Source organism: Pristiophorus japonicus, chromosome 5, assembly GCF_044704955.1.
Source record: "Pristiophorus japonicus isolate sPriJap1 chromosome 5, sPriJap1.hap1, whole genome shotgun sequence".
Lineage (NCBI taxonomy): Eukaryota > Metazoa > Chordata > Chondrichthyes > Pristiophoridae > Pristiophorus > Pristiophorus japonicus.
In genome coordinates, this window is record NC_091981.1 from 224,284,408 (window position 1) to 224,311,950 (window position 27,543).

At 44.7% G+C, this 27,543-nt stretch overlaps 1 protein-coding gene across 2 annotated transcripts in view; it reads left to right on the forward strand.

Annotated features, from left to right (window-relative positions):
* The window catches only part of adam22 (ADAM metallopeptidase domain 22), a 472,931-nt gene that overhangs the window by 122,604 nt on the left and 322,784 nt on the right, over positions 1-27,543 (forward strand). For both annotated transcript variants that reach the window (XM_070881347.1, XM_070881348.1), the window contains exon 4: positions 21,742-21,808. In XM_070881347.1, the coding sequence (XP_070737448.1) occupies positions 21,742-21,808 (67 nt within the window). The remainder of the gene's footprint in view (positions 1-21,741; positions 21,809-27,543) is intronic.

Consider the following 27,543-nt stretch of genomic DNA (forward strand, 5'->3'; position numbering starts at 1 on the left):
CTTCCCAATCTTCACCCTCTGCATACTTTTCTAAAACACCAACAGCAGCCATGACTGCATAAAAGTTTGTGATCTGTAACTTGTCGCCCGTTATTAAGTCTGCAATTACCATCGAATAACTCCATGAGGCCTTGTACTGTGAGTAAGAGCTGTGTGACTTCAGTCCATTTAATACGACTGTAAAGTGAGGAGCAGCATGGCTGACCACCTTTTATTTGCCCCTGCACACCGGGGCAGGTAAAACCCCTGCGGCCTCCAACTGCAGCGCCCTCAGATGGTGCATCGTACATAGTTACATAGTGAATACAAAGAGTTTACATATATGACTCTCATGGTCCCGGACATCGTTCCCATTTCTCGCGAGAGTGCTGTTGCTTCTCCCGACAGTCCCAATACCTCATCACCCATCCCACTAATGGTGTCCAGGAATGATTGCGTAAGGTCAATGCTCCCTGCACTCATTTCCATCATGTGAACCTAATCTGTTAGATCCTGCACCTCCGGAGAGCGCGGTCGAGCATTCCTTCCCCGCCTCACCCTGGATGTGGCTTGTAGCATTCCAGTGGGACCTGCAGTCTGGGACGGTGTGCCTCACTGCACCCCACTGAAATCCCCAGCCTCTAATGGTGGGACGCCATGGAATGTCCCACCAACACTCAAGACGCTAGTCGGGTAAGGGGCTGGCACCTCAATGGGTGGCACCTGCACCAAAAGTGAGTTTAACAGTGGGGGCTTCATCCATCCTCTCCCTTCACCCCCATGCTCTTGGTCTGGAAGGTGGGATTGGAAGATATTCTCCTCTTCAGGCTCGTCCTCATCTGAATCTTCTGCATTGTCGGGGTTGGCCTCAAGTTCTGCAAAATATAATGGAACAGACAAATGGTTAGCAGCAGAAGAGAAGGCAGGGTGGCATGAGTATCACACAGCGCAGGCAGCAGGCTGATTTGAAGGACCACGATGAATGATGGCACATTGCATCAACCCAAGCGTAGCTGATAGAGACATCTCTATGAACTGAAGCATGGCTCGACTCAACATTTAGCAAAGCCAGACTGTGGAATTTTCAGGACTTATCCTCTCTCGAGTGTAAGCCCAGCATGTGCAGTGGTGGTTGTTTTTCTTCAGGCAGGACTCATCAAAGCAGTGACCCTCTCTTCCAAGGGTGTCAGTGGGTGCAGATTTGCGGGGCCTCCTCCTGTTTGAGTTCTTTCCCATTTGTTATCCCCACCGACACCTGGGAGTCCCTGGCCAAAGACCGCCCTTAGTGGAGGAAGTGCATCCGGGAGAGCACTGAGCACCTCGATTCTCGTCGCCGAGAGCATGCAGAAAACAAGCACAGGAAGTGGAAGGAGCGTGCAGCAAACCAGACTCCCCACCCACCCTTTCCTTTAATGACTGTCTGTCCCACCTGTGGCAGAGACTGTAATTCCTGTATTGGACTGTTCAGTCATCTGAGAACTCACTGAGAGTGGAAGCAAGTCTTCCTCGATTTCGAGGGACTGCCTATGATGATGATGAGTGGATGTTTGTCAATAGCCTATTCCTAGGAATGGAGACAGATAAGATAGGAAAGGACGGGTAGAGTCGGAGATGAACCATGTGAAGGTGATGGAAAGTGAAAATTGGAAGCAAAGTGAATGAAGTTTTCTAGTTCAGGGCGAGAACAGGAAGCAGCATAAATACGGTCAACATTAGCTTATTGCACAATGACCTGAGGGTGCACGCTATTGTGGGATGGGTAGGGCAGTGCAAAAGGGAAACAGGAGTGTCACACAGTGGTCGTCCTCGAATAGCAGTGTATGATTATGCACAAGAAAGACGTTCATCAAACAGCTGTTTGCTGTTTTGGTTTCACATCCTGCATCTCTGATCAGTCTCAGTAGCTCATGGTCCCATAGGGCAGAGACAGCTTCTCACCAGCTCAGGAATTATAGTCATGAAGACACATACTCCTGCTCCTAGGTACAGAAAGTCCATGCTTCAGTGCACTGCATCTTCAAAGTACTACACACTGATACTATTCTTGAATGGTAAAATCCATAAACTGACAATGTGGAAACAGGATATGGTAACTTAATGGGTATGGTACTGGACTAACAGCCCTGAGGTTGCGGGTTCACAATCCTTGCATAACAGGTTATGAAATTGAATTCAATAAATCTGTTAACTTGTGGGCTGGCACAAAAAATATAACCTTGAAAACTTGTCTTAAAAACTCAACTGGTTCATCAATGTCCTTTAGGGAAAGGACCTGCCACCTCTACCAGGTTTAGCCTAAATGGGACTCCAGTCCCACACAATGTGGCTGACTCTTACTGCCCTCAGCATAACTAGGGATGGCAATAAATACTGCCTTGCCAACATTACCCACATTTCAATAAACAATAAAAAGCTGAAGTGAGCAGAAAGAACGAGAACAGCCAAGAAAGGAAAGGGGATATCTGGATAGGACAAAAATGAAGGCTAAAATGAGAGAAACTGCTTAAAAAATTGAGAAGAGGTAAAAAGCAGAAACCGAATGCTTTGCTATTTGTTATATAGCAACAGGATGCAGCCATTGAAGCACATTTACAGCTTAAACTGGCAGCAGATTTGCACATCATTTGCATCAACTTTTCCTGTGGGTCAATTTTACATCTTTTAAGGATGGAGCATGGTGAGACAACAGAAATTCACACCTTCAAATCAAACTGCTCCATCATCAGATTTACTGCTATGCCAATTCTCAAGTATGAAAATGTTGAAAAATATTTCATGCAGACAAGAGGACCTCGGTTGTCACATGATAATGTGTACACCAGATCTCAGAGATATACAAAATAACCAAGAAGAGTTTAGGGGGCGATTTTTGCCGAATACTTTCGGCACTAAAGAGGTGGCCAAGATGGGGTCTTAATCTGAAACAGCGGTTTAGCCCATGTTTAGCATAAGACGCCATCTTGGTAAATGAGTGGTATTTATTTATAAATACAATTGCTTTCAAAAGCTACTAGAATAACAAGACTGTTAATAACTAATTCACAATGGTGGACATTTTTGTTACAGTCAGCAAACAGATGTTCATAATCCAGCAGATGGTGGTAATCTGGGTTTCATGTTCAGGACTGTCACACAAGCTACAGATGTTAAACTTGCAGTAGAGCTGTCCTGTGTAGGCTGCAGGATCTTCCGATTTCACTAGAGTTAATGTTTTGTTTTAATTGGGTTCACCATTTTTTAGTCATTATTTATGTGTAAAGGGTACAGCAACTTCAGGCGAAGAGTTGATGCAGTCTTAAATGTCAATATCGAAACCTTGCCATTCGAGCTGTGGTTCTGCCATTAGCTTTGCAAAAACTCACTGTCTCACCATTGAAATGCATTGAATGGTGTGAAATGCTGTATTTGCACTGTAGATACAAACTTTGCAGACTCCCATTGACGGCCCTCGGTCAAGTCCGAAGCTGCTATCCCCGTCCTTCCCTTCCTCAATCGCGGGCATGTTTTCAGTCACACACCACAGTCCCGTGTCACATTTGCCGAACTCGTCGTCCAGGTCCGTGCACGTGGCCCCCTAGCCATCACTAGGAACTGCCGCCTAGAGGCATGTTAAATAGCTGATTGCCACTTAAAATGCCTGCTAGCACTAATTAAAGTGGCTGCACTACATTTTGGGGGTTAGCAATTCAACTAATGCCCTCTCCTAACAGCGACCAGCTGTTTGGGAGTAAACTCACTATTGATGTCGAATAAAAATGCTACTTTAAGGGATACTTACTATTTCATGGTCATTGCGGGTGGAGCTCTGAAACACACCGGGAGACTTTCGGGGACACTGTCAAGAAAGACTTCACTAACACCCTAGCAACATTATTCTGGAAATTCTCTGAGGACTTCACCTAAAAAGAGTAATCGCTGTGCTACTCCACCTCATTGGACACGTAACATGAGTCATCAGGAGAAAGGGAGTGCTTGGTCATAGGGATCTTGCTAGTGGCTCCCCTTGGTCTGGATAAGGAATGGGAGGAGGACATGAGGCGAGGTAGAACAGCATGAGCTGCTGCACGAGAGAGGGACAGGAGGACGAGGTGGCGTCTATTCTTCTAACCCGCCCCCCGCGGGTACAGGACATCACTCCTGCTCTGGACCTCCTTCACCAGGACCTCCAGTGCTGCATCTGAGAACCTGTCCGCCCTCTCCCTTGGTCCCTGAGCCGCCCAATGTCAGCTGTGGCTCAGTGGATAGCACTCTTGCCTCTGAGTCAGAAGGTTGTGGGTTCAAGTCCCACTCTAGGAACTTGAGTACAAAAATATCTAGGTTAGCACTCCAGTGGGAGGTGACGTCTTTCAGATGAGACATTAAACCGAGACCCCGTCTGCTCTCTCAGGTGGACGTGAAAGATCCCATGGCATTATTTCGAAGAAGAGCAGGGGAGTTATCCCCGGTGTCCTGGCCAATATTTATCCCTCAATCAACACAACAAAAAAAAACATTATCTGGTCATTATCATATTGCTGTTTGTGGGAACCTGCTTGTAGACCAATTGGCTGCCACGTTTCCTACATTACAGCAGTGACTACACTCCAAAAGTACTTAATTGACTGTAAAGTGCTTTGAGATGTCCGGTGGTCGTGATAGGCGCTTATATAAATCCAAGTCTTTCTACAATGTGCAGAAGCGTGCCAGCCAGAACACTCCACACATTCAGTAGAGGTGGCTGCGAGGAATCCACATATACTGCTCCATCAAAATTGCGTCTATTCAGCACTTGAGTGCTAAAGCGGCAGGTGTCTGTTTATCACCTCCAGGCAAGTTAAAATTATGGTGATCAGAAATTGGGACCAAAATTGTTTGCTAAATCCGAACTTTCAAACAGACTAGTTTTATTAGCACTGCACTTGTTTGGCACTTGTTTTCACCCTTTGGATAAAATATCCACCCTAATTATTTATCATGTTTCCACTCAACTCCTTGATGTTTAGGTGAGTTGAAATTATTCTGAAATGAAAACCTGTTTTTTATAAAGCTAAATTGAAGTACCCTCAGAAGACACTGCTGTATTTAGTCTGAACGTCAGTGACAAGACTGGAAATCTAAGATTCTCCCATCAGGATAAAGGAACCATTGTTAGCTATTTTAATGTGGAAATCCAGTTCATGAACATTGCTTGCCCATGATCCAAACTATAGAAGCTGCAAATGCAAGAGGACCTTTAGACTGTAATTTAAAACACTGATTACTGCACACTCCAATGTAGAGGAACAAAGACAGGCTCTTCACTCCAGTAGGACATTGTAAATTAAACATTGTTCTGCAGTATGTACAGTACTGGAGGTTGTTAATGGGACCTCTTTGAGACACAGGCCTCATTATTTGTTACATCTCATGGCTAAACATTGCATTTTTGTGCAGTTAACATTCTGCAGTGTGTTTGCAGCTCCGATTTTAACTGCTATGACTACTTCAGAAGTTTTCACAAAGGACACTGCATTGTTAATATTCAACAATTTCATATTTTTATCAAAACCTGAAAACAAAAGTGAAATGGAAAACAACTCTTAAAACTTTCTATTGCTGCACTGTGTGTGTACGTTAATGAAATATAGAAATTTCATTGGCTTATACTTCAGTAAAATAGGTCTTGATTTTAAAGAGGGATGGGTACCGGGTACGCGGCAGCATTGAAGATAGGATGCTTGGAGGATATTTCCCCTCGAGAGGGAATCTAGAACTAGGGGACATAGTTTCAGAATAAGGGGTCGCCCATTTAAAACGGAAATGAGGAGGAATGAGGGTCATGAATCTTTGGAATTCTCTACCACAGAGAGCTGTGGAGGCAAGGTAATTGAATATATTTAAGGTGGAGATAGACAGATTTTGAATGGGAAGGTGAGTTGAGGATTATGGGGAGTTGGCAGGGAAGTGGGGTTGAGGCCAAGATCAGATCAGCCTTGATCTTATTGAATGGCAGAGCAGGCTCGAGGGGCCAAATGACCTACTCCTATTTTTTATGTTCTTATGTTAGCGGGTGGCACACACATAGTCCGGGGACGTGGAGACCCGGTTGATCTAGTGCCAGCTGTAGCTCACTCCCCTCTGAGTCAGAAGGTTGTGGGTTCAAGTCCCACTCCAGTGCAGTGCTGCACTGTCGGGGATGCTGTTTTTCGGATGAGACGTTAAACCGAAGTCCCATCTGCCCCCTCAGGTGGACGTAAAAGATCCCATGGCACTATTTCGAAGAAGAGCAGGGGAGTTATCCCTGGTGTCTTGGCCAATATTTATCCCTGAATCAACATTAAAAAAAACTGATTATTTGGTCATTATCACATTGCTGTTTGTGGGAGCTTGTTGTGTGCAAATTGGCTGCTGCGTTTCCCACATTATAACAGTGATTACCTTCCAAAAGTACTTAATTGGTTGTAAAGCGCTTTGAGATGCTCGGTGGTTGTGAAAGGCACTATATAAATGCAAGTCTTTTTTAATGGTTGGCCTCAATGCCATAACTTTCATTGGAATCTCCAAAGTCGGCTAGGTGCACTACCTGGCCAGTGGGCAGATCAGAAGAATGCAGGCTGGTGACTGCTGGTCCCTGGTAGTTAAATAAGTAGTGTGGGGGCAGGGGGGGGGCGGGAGTGGTGGTAGGTTTGTTCTATGGACCAGTAAATAGTAAAATATTTTATAGGCACATTAATTTAAAAAAAGGAAGGGCAGGATGGGAATAGAGCCACTAAGGGATAGACAGATTACATCCGTGCATTTTAAAAGAATCTAGGGAAGAGGCATTACTCCACATATTAATTTGTTAAAAAAAGGTATAGTGCCAGAGGACTGGTGGATAGCTGACGTAATATCCAGATTTAAGAAGGGGGATAAAACATGTCCAGGGAACTATAGTGCAGTCAGCTTAATATCAGTTGTAGGAAAAATAATGGAATCCTTACCAGAGGAGAAAATAGAAGAACATCTAGAACCCAACAATATAATAATGAATAGTCAGTATGGATTTCAAAAGGGAAAATCTTGCTTGACCAACCTCATTAAATTTTTTGAAGAGGCAACTGAGAGAGTACACAAGGGTATTGCAGTAATAATGCAGTAATTTATGTAGATTTTCAGAAGGCCTTTGATAAGCTACCATATAATCTAATGATTAAGGTCAGAGAATGCGGAGTCAGGGGACAAGTAACAGATTGGATAGCTAACTGGTTTTAAGACAGATAGCAGAGAGTAGGGGTAAAGGGTAGATATTCACAGTGGCAGAAGGTGGGTTAGTGGTGTTCCATAAGGACCACTGTTCAACATTTATATTAACGATTTAGACTTTGGAGTCAAAAACACAATTTCTAAATTTGCAGATGACACCAAATTGGGGGGAGGAGGGGGTTCGTCAATACTGAGAAATTTCAACAAATTACAGGAGGATATTAATAAACTCGCAGAATGGGCATATAATTGTCAAATGAATTTCAACACCGATAAATGTGAGGTATTACATTTTTGGTAGGAAGAATAGGGAGGTCACTTATTACTTGGAGGGTGTGAGTCTGGGTGGGGTAGTGGAGCAAAGGGATCTCAGAGTACAAATACACAGATTGCTAAAAGTAGCAACACAGGTTAACGAGGCCATTTTTTTTTAAAAAAGCAAACCAAGCACTAGGGTTTATTTCTAGAGAGATAGGATTGAAAAATTTTGAAGTTATGCTAAACCTGTATCAAACCTTGGTTCGACCACACTTAGATTACTGTGTACAGTTCTGGTTGCCATATTATAAAAAGGATATTAGAGGCACCGGAGAGAGTGCAGAAAAGATTTATAAGGATTTATACCAGAAATACGAGGGAAAGGATGAACAGACTGGGTCTCTTTTCGCTTGAAAAAAGAAGACTGAGGGAGTGACCTAATAAAGGTCTTTAAAATTATATGAACATACGAACAGGTAAAGACCATCTAGTCCATCGAGCCTGTCCCACTGAATTGCGAGACCTTGTGTATCACAACTTATACACTCCACCTCACCCGAAACCCTGTAGTCTCCTGAGAGAGGCAAAAAAAAACAGATTTTAAAAATCCCAGGCCAATTTGAGGAAACAAAATCTGGGAAATTCCTCTCTGACCCATCTAGGCAATCAAAACTAGTCCAGGAGATCACTCTGGTCATTAAATTCCCTGCAGTACCTACCTTCTGTAATAGTTCATCTCCGCAGGAGCCGAAAACAAATACAGCTTTTGCTTGAAGGAGTTCAGTGAATCTGCATCCACCACATGAGAGGGCAGCTTGTTCCAGAGGTTTACTATTCTCTGTGAAAAGAACCACCTCCTGACATCTAACCTATACGTAGCCTTATACAACTTAAATTTGTGCCCCCTGGTCCTGCCTAACCTATTTAGTTGAAATAAACGGTCAGCTGGAACACTGTCTATTCCCTTCATTATCTTATAAACCTCAATCATATCCCCCTCAGTCTAAGCTGCTCTAAGGTAAAGAGTCCCAACTCTTTAATCTACCTTGGTAACCAAGATGCTTTAGACTTGGAATTAGTCTTGTGGCCTTCTTCTGCACCCTTTCCAGAGCCTCAATATCACCCACCATGTGAGGAGACTAAAACTGGACACAATATTCCAAGTGCAGCCTGACTAAGGTCTTGTACAAGGACAAAACAGTACGCCGCCTCTTATACTCAATTGTCCTATGGGTACACCCCAACACCCTATTTGCCCTAGCTTATCACTGCACGCCATTGCTCATGTATCTTTAAGGGTGTATGCACTAGAATGCCCAAATCTCTTTGTAGCTCCAGCATCCTTAATGCCTTTCCCTGAAGGGTGTATGAATGTTGAGCATTTGCCCTGCCCACATGCATAACACGGCACTTATCTAAGTTTACATCACTTTCCAGTCATGAGCCCAGTCTCCCAACACATTATGATCTGTCTAAATCAGACGAGCCTCTTCTACAATTCTAGCTCTCACACAGATCTTGGTATCATCTGAAAATTTGCAAATTGTGCCGCCAACCCCATAATCCAGATCATTAATAAAAATAATAAAAAGCAACGGTCCTAACACTGATCCCTGCGGGACACCGCTGGTGATCAGTCTCCAAACAGATCCGAATCCATCTATAACTACTCTTTGCCTGCGTCACCACCGAGGAAGGTTAGCCAATTTATGTGTTCCAAATCATCTGCCAGTTTGGAGAAGTTTGCTCTTCTGAAATCCGGTATGAGTTGCAGGTTCTCAGTAACTTTAGTTCTACTCGCCAATTGGAACCGTATAATGTTGTGATCACTGTTGCCCAGATGTTCCCCCACATGGAGGCCTGATACGAGGTCAGGCTCACTACTAAACACCAGATCCAATATATGATTTTCCCTAGTTGCTTCATTAAGATGTTGAGTCAGGAAACAGTCTTGTATATTTTCAATACATTTTTCAGCTGCACTTCCCACCTCAACAGCTGGTAAACCATCTGAATGCCAGGAAAATTAAAATCACCCACCAAACAAAGGTGGAATTTTATATTAAAAACATCAGTGATCTGTTTCCATAATAACTCATCACGTTCAAGTGTCTGACCCGGGGTCTATAACAATTATCAATAATTAATTCCTGCCTGTGAGCTTGGTCCACTTGAACCCAGATAGCTTCAGCCGAGCCTGGTGAGGCAATATCAAGTCTCTCTCTAGCTAATAGATTTTCACTGATTTAAAAATAGCAACCTCACCTCCCCTTTTAACCTACCCTATCCTTTCTGAAACCCTTGTAGCCCTTTAGGTGAATTTTTGTGCCATCATTGTCATGTAGCCATGTCTCCGAAATACACAATCGGTCTAAATTCTCCACCACAGCATAGGATTGCAGTTCTAACAATTTGCTGCTAACACTCCTTGCACTTACATAAAAGCAATTTAAAAGTCTCCCATCTAATTTCTTAAAGTTATTCATTCTTATTTACTTCCTACCTGGTACATCTTCATGCTTAGCATCTATGTAGTTATCACTAACTTTGAACTGATCTGCACTATCCTCATTCTGACTTAGTTTAAATGCTTTCTGAAAGCATGCTCAATACCCTCTGCCAGCCTTTTTGCTCCCACAAAGTTAAGATGGAGGCCGTCCCTCCTAAACAACTTACCTTTTTCAACGAACACCTCCCAATCATCGATGAAGTGAAGCCTCTTTTTGCAGAGGTCCCAAAATCAGATGTTGAATCCCATGATTTGGCTATCCCTCCATCGATCGGGACATGACTGGTAATAGCCCAGAGACGACTACCCTTGCATTGCTTTGCTGAAGGGCATCAATGAGGCTTTTGTAGGTATCCTGCTATACAAATGGTTTTCTATCCATAATACCATTAGTGCCAATATATAAATCTACTACAGTATCTTTACACTCACCTTTCATCAGTTTATGCACACGATCCCGGAGATCAGCTACCTTGGCCCCTGGAAAACAGAAAACTGCTCTCGACAAAGCCTTAACTCTACAAAGGTTGCTGTCTGTGTGCCTGATAATGGAGTCCCCTATGAAGATTGCACGTTGCCTCTTGCTGTTCCTTGGCTGTTCAGCCAACGTCTTCTTGGGCTTTGCAATATTACCTTTTCCAAGATTATTAAAGTTTTTGCGAGAATAGATGCAAGTGTTTCCACTTATGGGGAAGAGCATAATTAGAGGCCATCAATATAAGATTGTCACCAACAAATCAAACCGGGAATTCAGAAGAAACTTCTTTACCCAGAGGGTGATGAGAATGTGGAACTCACTACCACAGGGGGTAGTTGAGGCAAATAGTATAGATGCATTTAAGGGGAGGCTAGCTAAGCATATGAGGGAGAAGGGAATAGAGGGGTATACTGATGAGTTAGATTAGGAAAGACAGGAGGAGGCTCGAGTGGAGCATAAATGCCGGCGTGGGCTGGTTGGACCGAATGGCCTGTTTCTGTGCCATATATCCTATGTAATGTTGTAGAGGGCAAAGGTGACTGGGAGAGCAGGGTGGCGGAGGGAGCCTAGGTAAGGGAGGCCAAACGCTTCCTTGTTGGGCCCGAAGGAGCTCTGCTGCTCCCCATGTCCCGCAAGGAAACCTTTTATTAAAAAAATTGTTTTAAACCTATCAGCCATGTCCTATTCTGGCCTCGATTACTCTCCCGACAGGTTTGACCTGATGGGGAAGCCGTCACTACTTCCCCGGTCAATCCTTTGACTGATTACATCATCGGGACCCAATCTGCATATTTAAAGAAGGCCCCTGTTGTCTCCTCGTGCGAGTACTGCTCGCCTACTCAAAAGAGCAGGTTAATATCGGGACATGGCAGGAATGCAGCGGGATCACAACGGGTAAGCGTTATTTTAACTCTTTCCCACCCCACCCAATTTCTGTCAGAAGGGGGGATTTTAAATCAGGACTAAACTTTCACTAGTATAAATCTTTTACAACGTCATAAACTTAATTCCCTTACCACTGACTCCATCACCTCACTGGTCACTGTCTCAGGTTGAACTAGGTTGTTTGCATCCTTGATGTCCTATTTGACCCTAAGCTGAGATTCCAACCCCCTGTACTCTATATCACAAAGGCACCTACTTCCACCTCTGTAAGATCGCCCTCAGGAAGGGACTGCGATGGGGCCAGGATGACAAACAAAATCAAAGGGCAACAGCAGTGAGAAATGATGGAAAATACAGGTAATGTGAGGGAAAAATAAGGAATGTAAGGTGAATCAATTGACTGAAAAAACTTCCAAACATTTGGGGCTAGAAATTGGCCAGCCTTATGCCTGTTTTTTTTGGAAATATTTCACCTTTTTTGATGATAAATGGTACTCGCCTAAATTGGCCAAAGTTGTGCACTGGCGGTTTTGAAATACTACTCAAAAGGGGACCGCGGGTGTGCAACACCAAAAAAAAATACGACCGCTAAAAATTGGCCGTTCGGCGCATCCGTAGTAGAAAGAAAAAAGACATCTGAGAAAACCCTGCATTGCAGCCTCAGAAACAGCGGTAAGCATGAAGACCTGCAAAAAAAAGTAAGTTAAAGTTTTTATTTTTTAACTCTTTTTCAGCGATTCGCTGTCTTGTGAATGTTTTGTGATTTTTTTATTTTTTATTTTTGTGGGTTTTTTTTGTGTGTTTTCCCTCCTCCCAGGGCCTGTCTTTTTAGCGGTATCTTTAACGGTATTTTTGGCAAAAAGTGCCGAGGGGGTGAAAAAAAACAGCATCACCAAAAGACCAATTTCTAGCCCTTGGATTGTGTCATTTGCACTAAGGTTGTGTGTAATTGTATAATGCAAAATAGTTTGGTCTTTAGGGTAAAAGCATTTGGAACAGTGGAAGGTTCAGTCTTGATGGAGAAAAACATTTCAGTAGTAAACCAAGAACAGCTCAGGAAATAAGTTGGTTAGAATTGCTTAGATTTATGAATTAGTTTGTCATTTATCTAATTGAAATCTTTGCATTTCTCCTTGGTAATACTGAGATAAACGCAATAACATTTGCAAACAGTAGGTAAATGCCACTTGATCAAATACCACATTTTCAAATGTCATGCGATCAAACCGCCACGATTATGCCCAACCATAATTGGCAACCCCTTACCCCATTGAGTCTGAATTGCACTGCTCTTCCATCATGTAGTTGACTGTTGTGGTAGATTTTGTGCTCCGTAGACTGCCTTCTCCTTCTGTTGCACGAAGAGATAGCTGACAGTGGCCTCTTTGACTATGCTGTGGGATAAAAGCTCTCCTTTTCTATTCATTTCTCTCAATGCCTTGGTAATAGTTTGAAATCTTCTGCTCGTTCAGCTGACTGGTACCTGTTCTGAGTGGTCAGTTCATGATCTACTTTTGTTCATATCCCCTCCTCACACAGTTATCATGATTGGCATTAACAAGCAACTTTTTTCTCTGGTAATTCCTGTTAACATGTTTTAGGATACGAGCAAGACTTGGAGTAGTACTACAAATGGATGAAAATCCCTTTGCGATTTTCTGCCAGTCTTGCTTTAACATCTATGCGTGTCTTTTGTTGGAATTAATACAACAAAGAAAAATGTGACCCTTTGTGGTCATTGTAGAAATTGTGTTTGAAACATCTAAAGGATTCTATTTTTTAATGCAGATCTTTGGTTTATGGGAGTAAGGAAAGAGTTCTGGCATTTAACCAACCAACATCAAATGTTGATTAACATCTTATGAATAATTCATGCACTACAACAATGCACCATTTTCTCTGGATTGTTAAAGACCCATCAAAGTCCTTTTGTAATTGACTGCAGAAACTTCCAAACATTTTGAATATATCGCTTATACTAAGATTGTGTGTAATTCTATAAGGCAAAATATTTGTGTCTTTAGTATATGAAACATAAGCTATGGCAGACATTTCTGATTAATCATAGTGTTGCGCATGTATATTACATTATTGTACTGATTAAATAGAGTTACAAAGATTAGAGTCTTTGTTAGAGTTACATAATGAAACAATCTTGCACAATGATTGCCTGCAGTCTCAATTACTTATCTGATAAATCAACCTTGTGACTAAGGTCCCGATTTCAACTCCAGACCGCTTTTCGGCAAGTGAACAGTAGTGAGTTCGAAATTTATCCGCAGCTCCAGAAATGAGGCCTGAGATATTTTAACAGTCAATATTCTCGGGCTTGGTTTCAGGGCACCAAGTTAATAGTACAAGGTTCTTTCCTCGACACCCAGGGTTTTCACAAAGTGTCTGCGCATAAGTACTGAACAAAAAGACCAATCTTGCATTTAACTAATTTAGACAACATCATGACAGATGCTTTCATTCATCTCAGGGTTCATATTCACAGAAATGGAAGTTTGCTCTGGAGATAATGCGATCATGGTCTTCTGTCCCTGGTGGTAGATAGTTGATCACTGCCTGTTTTCCTGTGGAGCATCCACTAATAAAAACGTTTTTGGCACTGTGTTCCATTAAATTGGTTAGTCTTAAATATCCCACTTATTAATTGTGTGCATAAAATTGTCCAAGCCAGGAGCCCTGCTCTATCCTCAAAAATTCTGCTTCCCTATTCCATCTGAGATTTGGGAGTCCGAGTACATAAATCATTTAAAGCAGATAGACAGGAACAAAAAGCAACCCAAAAGGCTATGGAATGTTGGTCTTTATCTCGAAGGAGCTAGATTACAAAGGGGCGGAACTTATGCTTCAGTTGTATAGAGCCTTGGTCAGATCCCATTTAGACTAGTCCAGCAGTATAGGGCACCTCACTTTAGGAAGGATATATTGATCTAGGAGTGGATGCAGTGCAGATCCACCAGAATGATACTGGGGCTTAGAAGGTTAAATTATGAGGACTGGTTGTACAAACTTGGCTTGTATTCCCTTGAGTATAGGTGATTGAGGGCTGATCTGATTGAGGTGCTTAAAATGATAAAAGGTTTTAATAAAGTAGCTACAGAGAAACTATTTCCTCTGATGAGGGCATCAAGTACAAGGGATCATAATCTTAAAATTAGAGGTAAGCCATTTAGGAAGGAAATCAGGAAGCACTTTTTCACACAAGGGGTGGTAGAAATCTGGAATTCTCTCCCCCAAAAGGCTGTGGATGCTTGGGCAACTGGAGCTTTCAAGATAAGACCGATAGATTTTTATTCCTTAAGGATATCAAGGGATGTGGAGCTAAGGCGGGTAAATAGGGTTGAGATACAGATCAGATATGATATAATTGAATGGCGGAACAGGCTCGGAGGGCTGAATGTCCCAAACCTGTTCCTATGTCCACCCTCCCCAGCCCCAAAAATATCAGGGCAAGGTTAACATTCTTCATCATAGGCAGTCCCTTGGAATCAAGGAAGACTTGCTTCCACTCTTAAAATGAGTCCTTAGGTGGCTGAACAATCCAATATGAGAACCACAGTCCCTGTCACAGGTGGGACAGATAGTCGTTGAGGAAAGGGGTGGGTGGGACAGATTTGCCGCACGCTCTTTCCACTGCCTGCGCTTGATTTCTGCATACTCTCGGCGATGAGACTCGAGGTGCTCAGCGTCCTCACGGATGCACTTCTCCACTTAGGGTGGTCTTTGGCCAGGGACTCCCAGGTGTCGGTGGGGATGTTGCACTTTATCAGGGAGGCTTTGAGAGTATCCTTGTAACATTTCCTCTGCCCACCTTTGGCTCATTTGAAGGAGTTCCGAGTAGACTGCTTGCTTTGGGAGTCTCGTGTCTGGCATGCGGACAGTGTGGCCTGTCCAGTGAAGCTGATCAAGTGTGGTCAGTGCTTCAATGCTGGGGATGTTGGCCTGGTCGAGGACACTAATGTTGGTGCGTCTGTCCTCCCAGGGGTTTTGTAGGATCTTGCAGATTCATCGTTGGGTGGTATTTCTCCAGCGACTTGAGGTGTCTACTGTACATGGCCCATGTCTCTAAGCCATACAGGAGGGCAGATATTACTGCAGCCCTGTAGACCATGAACTTGGTGGCAGATTTGAGGGTCTGGTCTACGTACACTTTTCCTCAGGCGGCCGAAGGCTGCACTGGAGCACTGGAGGCGGTGTTGGATCTCGTCGTCGATGCCTGCTCGTGTTGATAAGAGGGTCCCGAGGTATGGGAAATGGTCCAATTTGTCTAGGGCCCGCCATGGATCTTGATGACTGGGGGGCAGTGCTGTGTGGCGAGGACAGGCTGGTGGAGGACCTTTGTCTTACGGATGTTTAGCGTAAAGCCCATGCTTTCATACGCCTCAGTAAATAAGTCGACTATGTCCTGGAGTTCAGCCTCTGTGTGTGCGCAGACGCAGGCATCGAAGTCAGAGGTTGGGGTGGTCTTGGATGCATCATAAAGTAACTACTATGTTGCTAGATTTCATTTGAAGTCAATTGTAATACAGGTGCAGCATCGAAAATCCGGAGCTCCGGAATAATCCGGACTCCGAGACGATCAGTGGCAGGGACGTCCGGAATCTGTAAAATGTTCCGGAATCCGGACCCTGCCGACCTCGAGGCTCCTTGCCGGCCTGCCCGAACATATCCTCGGCAGGGCCCCGGGCCCTCTTTCCTTGTCGGGGCCCCAACACATTCTCCTTGGCAGCCCCCCTTTCTGACGTTCCTAAATCCGGAAATAACCGAACCTGGGCTCGGGTGTTCCCGGATTCGTGATGTCGGAAAGATGATCCAAAGTCCGGAAAAGCCTGTAATCCGAACGGCCTTGGTCCCAGGGGTTCTAGATTCTTGACGCTGCACCTGTACTATTCTAATTCTTGCACAAGTTGGGACTTAGTAATATTTTTAGGTGAGTTCCATTTCCCTTTGCTATCCATGGCTTGGTCTTTGTTCCACTTTGTTACGTTTAAATAACTCCACAAGACTGTATATCTTAAGCTCAAACTGTTGTGACCTTGGTCTCTTTATTGTAACTCCAGAGTGAGGAGGCAGCATGCTGGGCTGCCTTTTATACCTGCTTGCCCAGGGTGTGCAGGTGACCCTTGGGTCTCCCACAGGTGCGCCCCCTGGTGGCAAGTCTTACACACTGGTAATGTTTACATACATAGAAAGAATGTTCCCAATGTTGGAAGTCCAGAACCAGGGGTCACAGTCTAAGGATAAGGGGTAAGCCATTTAGGACCGAGATGAAGAGAAACTTCTTCACCCAGAGAGTGGTGAACCTGTGGAATTCTCTACCACAGAAAGTAGTTGAGGCCAATTCACTAAATATATTCAAAAGGGAGTTAGATGTAGTCCTTACTACTCGGGGGATCAAGGGGTATGGCGAGAAAGCAGGAAGGGAGTACTGAAGTTTCATGTTCAGCCATGAACTCATTGAATGGCGGTGCAGGCTAGAAGGGCTGAATGGCCTGCTCCTGCACCTATTTTCTATGTTTCTATGTTTCTATGTAACACACTTCTCCTTGATGTGCATGTCTTGATCCTGGTCTAGGTCCTACTCTTCCTTGCGGCCAATGGCCTGGTCTTGCCCAGTCCTCCTGACTCCCCATGGCCTGGTCCTATCCCAGTCTTCCTTACTCCCCATAGCCTGGTCTTGTCCCAGTCCTCCTTACTAAATATTTACCAATTTAAATGAGGTCTGCACACGCCAATAGTGGGTTTTCTGTCCCTTGCCTATTGCTACAGAGACTCTAAGAACTTGCAAAATGAGCCATTGTTTATTGATAAAAGTACATGCATAATATTTTCTTTTGCCAACCTAGTTTCTGCTGCAGTAATTGTGATGTCTGCTGGGATATACTACCCAACAAAGTAATTTAGGGAAATGGTAAATACGATGAGCAAACACCAAAATCAATACATCAAATATCTCTGTTTTATACACAGCCTTTTTAAAAAAGAAAGACATTTACAGAATTCTCATTTTATTATTTTAAAAAACTTTCACAATGATGAACTGTTTCAAATGTGGAAAAACAACCAGATACTAGAGGGAAGTAATTTAATAAGTTAGATCAATTTCTAGATCTTATCAAAACAACAATTATAAAAAATAAATCAGTTTAGAAGAATGAGAGGTGATCTTATTGAAACACATAAAATTCTTACAGGGTTTACCATGGTAGATGCATGTTTCCTCTGGCTGGAGAGTCTAGAACTAAGGGTCACTGTCTCAGAATAAGGGGTCGGCCATTTAGGATTGAGATGAGGAGAAATTTCTTCACTCAGAGGGTGGTGAATCTTTGGAATTGTCTACCCCAGAGGGCTCAGTCATTGAGTATATTCAAGATAGCGATGGATAGATATTTGGATATTGAAGGAATCTAGGGATATGAGGATAGTGCAGGAAGGTGAGTTGATTAGATCATCAGTCATGATCGTATTGAATGTGTTTTACCCTCTTTCGCTTTCCGTCTTTCACCCCCCCCCCCCAAAAATGACGTTAACAGTTTAGATATTCTACTTTGGTCAGCAGGTTTGGGAGGTACACTTTTTGACCCTTTTATTCGTTATTTTAGCATTTCATTTCTGCTGGCCTCGGACATTTCCCTTTTATTTTGTTTCAAATGGTTTTGAAATGGCCGATGTTTCTCAAACATGCTGCCCCATTAGTGACTGGACTCAAATGAATTAAGCCGGAAATGCAAATTAATATGTTAAAGCTATCTTGGGCAAAATGAAGTCAATAATTGTTAAGAGTTTTCGACTTGATGGGCCAAATGACTTAATCCTGCTCATATTTCTTATGTTCTTAAAAAATATGGTATCATGCACATAATTTTACAACAAAATTTCTGCTTTTCCGGCTCACATTACAGTTAATTACATAATCAATCCTTTAGTTATCTTGTCTTAATAGTGCTAATATGTCTTAAATTAGGCTGTGTTTTTATGTCTTCTGCTCTGACACGCCTTGTTGAAAATTATGCATATAATACATACCTTGAAAATGTAACCTGTACAGATTTTGCACTAATGCCTTGTGTATACCAATTAGGGTGCTGTGTTAATGGAACATTTATAAGATAAAGAAAAAATTTAAATCTGAAGCAGTTCAATTAGCTTTTTAAAAAAAAAATTTTTGTTCATGGGATGTGGGTGTCACTGGCAAGGCCAGCATTTATTGCCCATCCCTAATTGCTCTTGAGGAGGTGGTGGTGAGCTGCCTTCTTAAACTGCTGCAGTCTGTGTGGTGAAGGTACTCCCACAGTGCTGTTAGGGAGGCAGTTCCAGGATTTTCACACCGTGATGATGCAGTAATAGCGAAATACTTCCAAGTCAGGATGGTGTGTGACTTGGAGGGGAACTTTGAGGTGGTGGTGTTCCCATGCGTCTTTTGCCCATGCCCTTCTAGATGGTAGAGGTTGCGCGTTTGAGAGGTGCTGCCGAAGAAGCCTTGGCGAGTTGCTGCAGTGCATCTTGTAGATGGTACACACTGCAGTCATGGTGCATCGGTGATGGAGGGAGTGAATATTTAAGGTGGTGGATGGGGTGTCAATCAAGCAGGCTGCTTTGTCCTGGATGGTGTTGAGCTTCTTGAGTGTTGTTGGAGCTGCACTCATCCAGACAAGTGGAGAGTATTCCATCACACTTCTAACTTGTGCCTTGTAGATGGTGGAAAGGCTTTGGGGAGTCAGGAGGTGAGACATTTGCTGTAGGATACCCAGCCTCTGACCTGCTCTTGTAGCCACAGTATTTATGTGGCTGGTTGAGTTAAGTTTCTGGTCAATAGTGACCCCCAGGATGTTGATGGTTGGGGATTCGCCGATGGTAATACCGTTAAATGTCAAGGGGCTGTGGTTAGACTCTCGCTTGTTGGAGATGGTCATTGCCTGGCACTTGTGTGGCAAGAATGTTACTTGCCACTTATCAGCCCAAGCCTGAATGTCGTCCAGGTCTTGCTGCACACGGGAATGGACTGCTTCATTTTGAGGAGTTGCGAATAGAACTGATCACTGTGTAGTCATCAACAAACATCCCCACTCTGACCTTATGATGGAGGGAAGATCATTGATGAAGCAGCTGAAGATGGTTGGGCCTAGGACACTGCCCTGAGGGACTCCTGCAGTGATGTCCTGGGGCTGTGATGATTGACCTCCAATCACCAGAACAATCTTCCTTTGTGCTAGGTATGATTCCAGCCAGTGAAAAGTTTTCCCCCTGATTCTCACTGACTATAAAGTTTTACTTGGGCTCCTTGATGCCTCATTTGGTCAAATGCTGCCTTGATGTCGAGGGCAGTCACTCTCACCTCACCTCTGGAATTCTGCTCTTTTGTCCATGTTTGGACCAAGGTTGTAATGAGGTCTGGAGTTGTGTCGTCCTGGTGGAACCCAATCTCTGTGTCGGTGAGCAGGTTATTGGTGAGTAAAAGCCACTTGATAGTACTGTCGACGACACCTTCCATCATTTTCCTGATGATTGAGAGTAGACTGATGGGGCAGTAATTGGCCAGATTGGATTTGTACTGCTTTTTATGGACAGGACATCCTGGGCAGTTTTCCACTTTGTCGGATAGATGCCAGTGTTGTAACTGCACTGGAACAGCTTGGCTAGAGGTGCAGCTAGTTCTGGAGCACAAGTCTTCAGCACGACAGCCGGGATGTTGTCGGGGCCCATAGCCTTTGCTGTATCCAGTGCACTCAGCCATTTCTTGATCTCTCATGGAGTGAATCAAATTGGCTGAAGACTTCTGTGATGATGGGACCTCAGGAGGAGGCCGATATGGATCATCCACTCGGCACTTCTGGTTGAAGATGGTTGCAAATGCTTCAGCCTTGTCTTTTGCATTCACATGCTTGGCTCCGCCATCATTGAGGATGGGGATATTCATGAAGCCTCCTCCTCCTGTTAGTTGTTTAATGGTCCATCACCATTCATGACTGGATGTGGCAGGACTACAGAGCTTTAATCTGATTCATTGATTGTGGGATCACTTGGCCTTGTCTATAGCATGCTGCTTCTGCTTTTTAGCATGCATGTAGTCCTGTGTAGCAGCTTCCCGAAGTTGGTACTTCATTTTTAAGTACGCCTGGTGCTGCTCCTGGCATGCTCTTCTACACTCCTTATTGAACCAGGGTTGGTGAGGGATATGAGAGGCCATGAGGTTACATATTGTGGTGAAATACAATCCTGCTGCTGTGGATGGCCCACAGCGCCTATGGATGTCCAGTTTTGAGCTGCTAGATCTGTTCTGAATCTATCCCATCTAGCAGGGTGGTAGTGCCACCCAACATAATGGAGGGTGTCTTCGGTGTGAAGGCGGGACTTCATTTCCATGACATTGCGGTGGTCACTGCAACCAATGCTGGCATGGACCGTTGCATCTGCAACAGGTAGATTGGTATGGATGAGGTCAAGTAGGTTTTTCCCTCGAGTTGGTTCTCTCCCCCATCTGCCGCAGGCCCAGTCTGGGAGCTATGTCCTTCAGGACTCGGCCAGCTCGGTCAGTAGTGGTGCTACCAAGCTTGTCTTGGCTCATTAAATGAAAAGCTTGCTAAAATAGATTTGTCATGCTTGATAATAGTGACTCAAGTACATGAAACTTAATTTGTTTAATATGATGTGAGTGAATTGAATTGTGGTGGAGGGGATTTTAGCGCACCACAGCTGATGAGTAAGGCGCAGGCACACAGTCAAAATAGCTGTGCAAAATCTTCTCGCTCGGTTCCTCCCTGCCACATTTTAACTTTTGGGGGAGGGGGAACGAGGCACCTGTGGTGAAAAAAAAGAGGTCCTCAAAGGGCCAGGAGGAGCAGGAGTGCAATTTTGGGCCCCATAAGGAAAGTTTAGGCCGATGCTGCCCTGTCCCCTTCCTACCTATGAAATGGTCTGGCCCCGCCTCCCCCCTTAACTATCTGGGTAATATGGTTTTGACCTACTTGAAGCCGTTCAGCTGTCTCCTCCTACCTTTTGTGCAGGCAGCTGACAGGCTGGGATCCAAATAATAGCCTGGGCGTTCAAACTGATAATGTCAAGCAGATTTTACATTGGCCATGCTTGCCTGAAACCTGCTCCTATTTAAAAATTCTTGCCCTCCAGTCTGCCGTGTTGCCCCCCGCCCCGCCACCCACACACACACCACCCACACACACACACCCCTCCCCCATCATGTGGGTTAAAAAACACATGCAGATTAAGCCATTTGGAGTGCTGCGACATTTCAGAACAAATCCTGCAAATTTCTGCACTAAGCACGATTGTTGTCCAAGTACTGCAACTTTACATAAAATCCCTGAGGTAATTAAAAGACCAGTTTGTAAGTGGTAAATCCTTTGCTCTAACCATATTTAGCGTTTCCCTGTTGACTAATTTATTTACTTTTCTTAACTCCTAGTGATCTGCTCTCATCTCAGTATGTGGAACGAACTGTTGAAGCAAGGGAAAAATCTGCTCAGTCAAGGGTAAGTCTGACATTAAATTGTTTTCTTTTATGATAAGCTTCACAATTCCACGGGTTCTGTTGGATTTTTCAAATCATGGTGTTTGAGCTCATCTCCAATACATTTATAAGGACAGTCACAAACTACTCTATGCAAATACTATAAAAAGTGGAGCAAAGTCGAACAGTTACAACAGTGACCATTGGTATGTTTTATTATTAAAATGTTTTTAATCCATTTTTATTCTCAAGAAAGTTGATTCACATCTATATTTTATGAAGGCATTGTATATGTATGTATATATTAACATATAGTTTTATGAAACTAATGTACATTTAAATGTACATTCACTCATTTTATGAAGCCATTGTACATTTAAGTGCACATTCAAACATATATTTTATGAACGTGTACTTTACATAGACATTTTATGTAGTCAGTGGACTTTGAATTGTACAATGGTATGGGAGCAATGATACATCTAGTATCTTGGCCTGACTGCTCAAACAGACAGCAACGTAGGCAACTTGTTTAGCTTTGTTTCTGGGGTTATTTAGGCCTGGGGTCAGGCAGCAAAAGGTCTATCGGGATCATTGCCCTTCATGTTCATTGGTGGGTTGCAGTGCTGGGGAAGAGAGCAGTAGTGCTGAGTAATATTTCTGTATAGAAGTTATTGGGTATGAAATTGCCTTCCGCCCCAAACGGGGCGGATAATTCAAATTAAATGAACATTCTCCACCCGAATCCATGAGGAGGAGAATAGAGCGAAATTGGCCTCTTTTTCTCTTTGAATTTGTTGGGGCGGATGTTATATATGTGGACTTGTATTTACTCTGCTCATTCCCTGGAGTCCCAAGGGATCCCATAATCCTTTGGGAGCACAGGTATTTAAGGAGGCTTCACAGGTTGCAGAGGCACTCTGGAGACCTTCAATAAAAGACTAAGGTCACACTTTACTTTGAGCTCAGAGTGTTCAGTCTGACTCTTTCTCCATACACAACTGGTGATGAGATACAGATAGCGAATCCAAAGATGCAGAGAACAGTGGGCATCCTGGAGAAATTTTCGGAGGGCGATGATTGGGAAACTTTTGTGGAGTGAATCGACCAATACTTTGTGGCCAACGAGCTAGATGGGGAAGAGAGCGCTGCCAAACGAAGGGCGATCCTCCTCACCGTCTGTGGGGCACCAACGTATGGTTTCATGAAGAATCTGCTCACTCCAGCGAAACCCACGGAGAAATCCATCTTGGGCAAAAAGACTTTCAAAAGGTTGTGGTGCAACAAGGCCTCAAGGCCAATCTTAACTCCAGTTCACACGAAACTTAGAACTTACACGAAAGAACTGATTCCTGTAATCGGCAGTGCTACCGTAAAAGTCTTCTACGATGGAGTGGTGTGCAAGCTACCACTCTGGGTGGTACCGGACAATGGTCCCACGCTGCTCAGCAGGAGCTGGCTGGGAAAGATACGCTATCGCCCATTGACGACACTTCGTGTGCCCAGGACTTAAACAAATTTCCTTCGCTGTTCGAACCAGGCATCAGGAAATTCCACGGAGCAAAAGTGCAGATCCACCTAACTCCGGGGGCGCGATCCATCCATTACAAGGCGAGAGCAGTACTGCACATAATGAGAGAAAGGGTAGAGATCGAGCTAGACCGGCTGCAAAGAGAGTGCATCATTTCACCGATCGAGTTCAACAAGTGGGCCAGTCCTATTGTCCCAGACCTCAAGGAAGACGGCACCATCAGAATCTGTGGCGATTTCAAAGTAACTATCAATCGTTTCTCCCTGCAGGACCAATACCCACTACCAAAGGCCGACGACCTCTTTGCAATGCTAGTGGCAGGAAAGACATTCACGAAGCTGGATCTGACTTCAGCCTACATGACGCAGGAACTGGAGGAATCATCGAAGGCCCTCACCTGCATCAACACACACAAGGGTCTTTTTGTTTATAACAGATGACCGTTTGGAATCTAATCAGCGGCGGCGATATTCCAGAGAAACATGGAAAGTTTACTGAAGTCGGTCCCGCACACCGTGGTCTTCCAGGACGACATCTTGGTCACAGGTCGGAACACAGTCGAGCACCTGCAGAACCTGAAAGAGGTTCTTAGTCGACTCAACCGCGTGGGGCTCAGGTTAAAGCGTTCGAAGTGCGTTTTTCTGGCGCCTGAAGTGGAGTTCTTGGGAAGGAGGATTGCGGCGGATGGCATCAGGCCCACCAAGGCGAAGACGGAGGCAATTGCGAACGCACCAAGGCCACAGAATGTGACGGAGCTGCGGTCGTTTCTGGGACTCTTGAACTACTTTGGTAACTTCTTACCGGGTCTCAGCACCCTGCTAGAACCACTACATGTCTTACTACGAAAAGGGGACGAATGGGTTTGGGGCAAAAGCCAAGAAAATGCCTTTGTAAAAGCGTGAAAATTGTTATGCTCAAACAAATTGCTTGTGTTATATGATCCACGTAAGCGTTTGGTACTAGCATGTGATGCGTCGTGGTATGGCGTTGGATGTCAACAAGCTAATGATTTTGGGAAACTGCAACTGTTTACTTATGCATCCAGGTGTCTGTCCAAGGCTGAGAGAGCCTACAGCATGATTGAAAAAGAAGCGTTAGCGTGTGTCTATGGGGTAAAGAAAATGCATCAATACCTGTTTGGGCTAAAATTCGAATTGGAAACTGACCATAAGCCACTTATATCCCTGTTTTCCGAGAGTAAAGGGATAAATACCAACGCATCGGCCCGCATTCCGAGATGGGCGCTCACGTTGCCCGCATACAACTACGCCTTCCGCCACAGGCCAGGCACAGAAAACTGTGCCGATGCTCTCAGTAGGCTGTCATTGCCCATCACGGAGGTGGAAATGGCGCAGCCCGCAGATCTAGCCATGGTTATGGAAGCATTTGAGAGTGAGCAATCACCCGCCACTGCCCGGCAGATAAAAACCTGGACAACGGTGATCTCTAGTCAAAAGCTGTGTGCTTCAGGGGAGCTGGTCCAGTGTACCAGTGGAAATGCAGGAAGAGATAAAGCTGTTCCAGTGGCGCAAAGATGAAATGTCTATACAGGCAGACTGCCTTCTGTGGGGCAATCGAGTAGTGGTCCCCAAGAAGGGCAGAGACACCTTCATCAATGACCTCCACAGTACCCACCCAGGCATCGTAATGATGAAAGCGATAGCCAGATCCCACGTTTGATGGCCCGGTATCGATGCGGGCTTAGAGTCCTGCATTCACAGATGTAATACATGTTCGCAGTTAAGCAATGTACCCATGGAGGCGGCGCTAAATTTATGATCTTGGCCCTCCAAACCGTGGTCTAGGGTACACGTTGACTATGCAGGCTCGTTCTTGGGTAAAATGTTCCTTGTGGTTGTTGATGCGTACTGCAAGTGGATTGAACGTGAAATAATGTCGGCTAGCACGTCCGCTGCCATTACTGAAAGCCTGCGGGCCATGTTTGCCACACACGGTTTACCCGATGTCCTGGTGAGCAACAACGGGCCATGTTTTACAAGTGCTGAGTTCAAAGAATTCATGACCTGTAACGGGATCAAACATGTCACATCTGCCCCGTTTAAACCAGCGTCCAATGGTCAGGCAGAGAGAGCAGTGCAAGCCATCAAGCAAGGCTTGAAGAGGGTAACTGAAGGCTCACTGCAGACTCTCCTATCCCGAGTCCTGCTTAGCTACCGCACGAGACCCCACTCACTCACTGGGATCCCACCTGCTGAACTGCTCATGAAAAGAGCACTTAAGTCAAGGCTCTCGTTAGTACACCCTGATCTACATGAACAGGTAAAGAGCAGGCGGCTTCAACGAAGTGCATACCACGATAGCGCAAATGTGTCACGCGAGATTGAAATCAATGATCCTGTATTTGTATTAAATTATGGACAAGGACCCAAGTGGCTTCCTGGCACTGTCGTGGTTAAAGAGGGGAGCAGGGTGTTTCGGGTCAAACTTTCAAATGGACTCATTCACCGGAAACATTTGGACCAAATCAAACTCAGATTCACGGACTACCCTGAGCAACCCACCTTTGACCCTATCTTTTTTGATCCCCCAACATACACACCAGTGGCAACCGGCACCACATTTGACCACGAAGCCGGGCCCAACACACCAGGCAGCCCAGCAAGGCCAGCTGCACAGTAGCCCAATGAGGGCCCAACAAGTGATTCAACAACACCAGCTTTCACACCGAGACGATCAACCAGGGCAAGAAGGGCCCCAGATCAACTCACATTGTAAATAGTTACACTATTGACTTTGGGGGGGTGGGGGGGGGAGAGTGTTGTTATATATGTGAACTTGTATTTACTCTGTACAGCCACCAGAGGGCTCTTCCCCTGGAGTCCCAAGGATCCCATAATCCCTTGGGAGCACGGGTATTTAAGGAGGCTTCACAGGTTGGAGAGGCACTCTGGAGACCTGCAATAAAAGACTAAGGTCACACTTTACTTTGAGCTCTCAGTGTTCAGTCTGACCCTTTCTCCATTCACAACAGCAGAAGTGTGTCGGGAGGGAGGCGGAAGGCGGATGGTGCCATCAGCGCTGCGCTGAGCACGTCAGCGTGACTCTGATGACATCAGCGCAATGCGGACATACCGCATCGCGCTGACTCATAGGAATGTCCCTCCCCTTAAGGGGAGGGCCACTGCGAGCTCTGCAGCCACTTTAGTGGCACCCACCAGGTCACTAGGGAGGACTTTGGCCGGGCCAGCGGCCTGGCACCCAAGAGAGGGTGCCGGACTGCCTGTTGGCGGCCAGGCTGCACCCGTGGTGGCCATTGTCGGACCGACTTCTGAGTCGGCCGACAATTAAAATGAAATGGCGGCCGCGGAGGTGCGCCCACCCCTCCCTCCTGCAGGGCAATTTCCCATCGCAGGGCGGAAAGGGGTCAACACTGGGCATGCTGGCCCAAGGCAATTTCTGCTGGATCAGCCCGTCCGCCTGCCCCCGGTCGGAAAGGCCTTACCACCCCATTGCCGCTTCCTAGAGGCGGTAATGGACCTTTAAAGAGGGGGGCAATTTCAGCACCATTATTCCTGCAAGTCATTTCTCCATGCACTGCCCCATCGCTTACACAAATCAAGTATAAACTTCCTCACTTTCATAGTTATTGCTGATAAACATCCAGGTGCAACATTATTCTATTTATCCTTTACTTTCACGTATATTTTATGAAGCCATTGTATATCTCAGTCTACACTAAGACATACCAGCCAGTGAGATTCCTGAAATCTCATGACTTTGTGAGTCTTATGGGATTTGGTTCTGTCCCTGTTTCAGCTGCACATGGAGATAGTAGAGAAGATTGTTCTGGGTCTGCTCCCAGGCGCACTGTATGTGGGGTGCGGGGAATGTCAGATAATCGGTGGGACACAGCGCACATCTGGAATAGAACCCACCTGATGTTCCTTTTTTTAGAAATTCATTCTCGGGATGTGCACATCGATGGCAAATTTGGCATTTATTTTCCATTCCTGGTTGTCCCAAGACATTTTAACTGCTCGTCTGCTACATTCCAACCCAGCAAGAAGAGTTAAAATTCCCCCATATTGTACAACACATCTATATATTTTTTATATTTCTTGATTTTATTCAATAATTAATTTCTGTACAGCTATGTGATCCTGTGAATACTGCCAAAGTAGAACATGTAATTTAACATACGAACATAAGAAATAGGAGCAGGAGTAGGCCATTCGGTCCCTCGAGCCTGTTCCCCATTCAGTAAG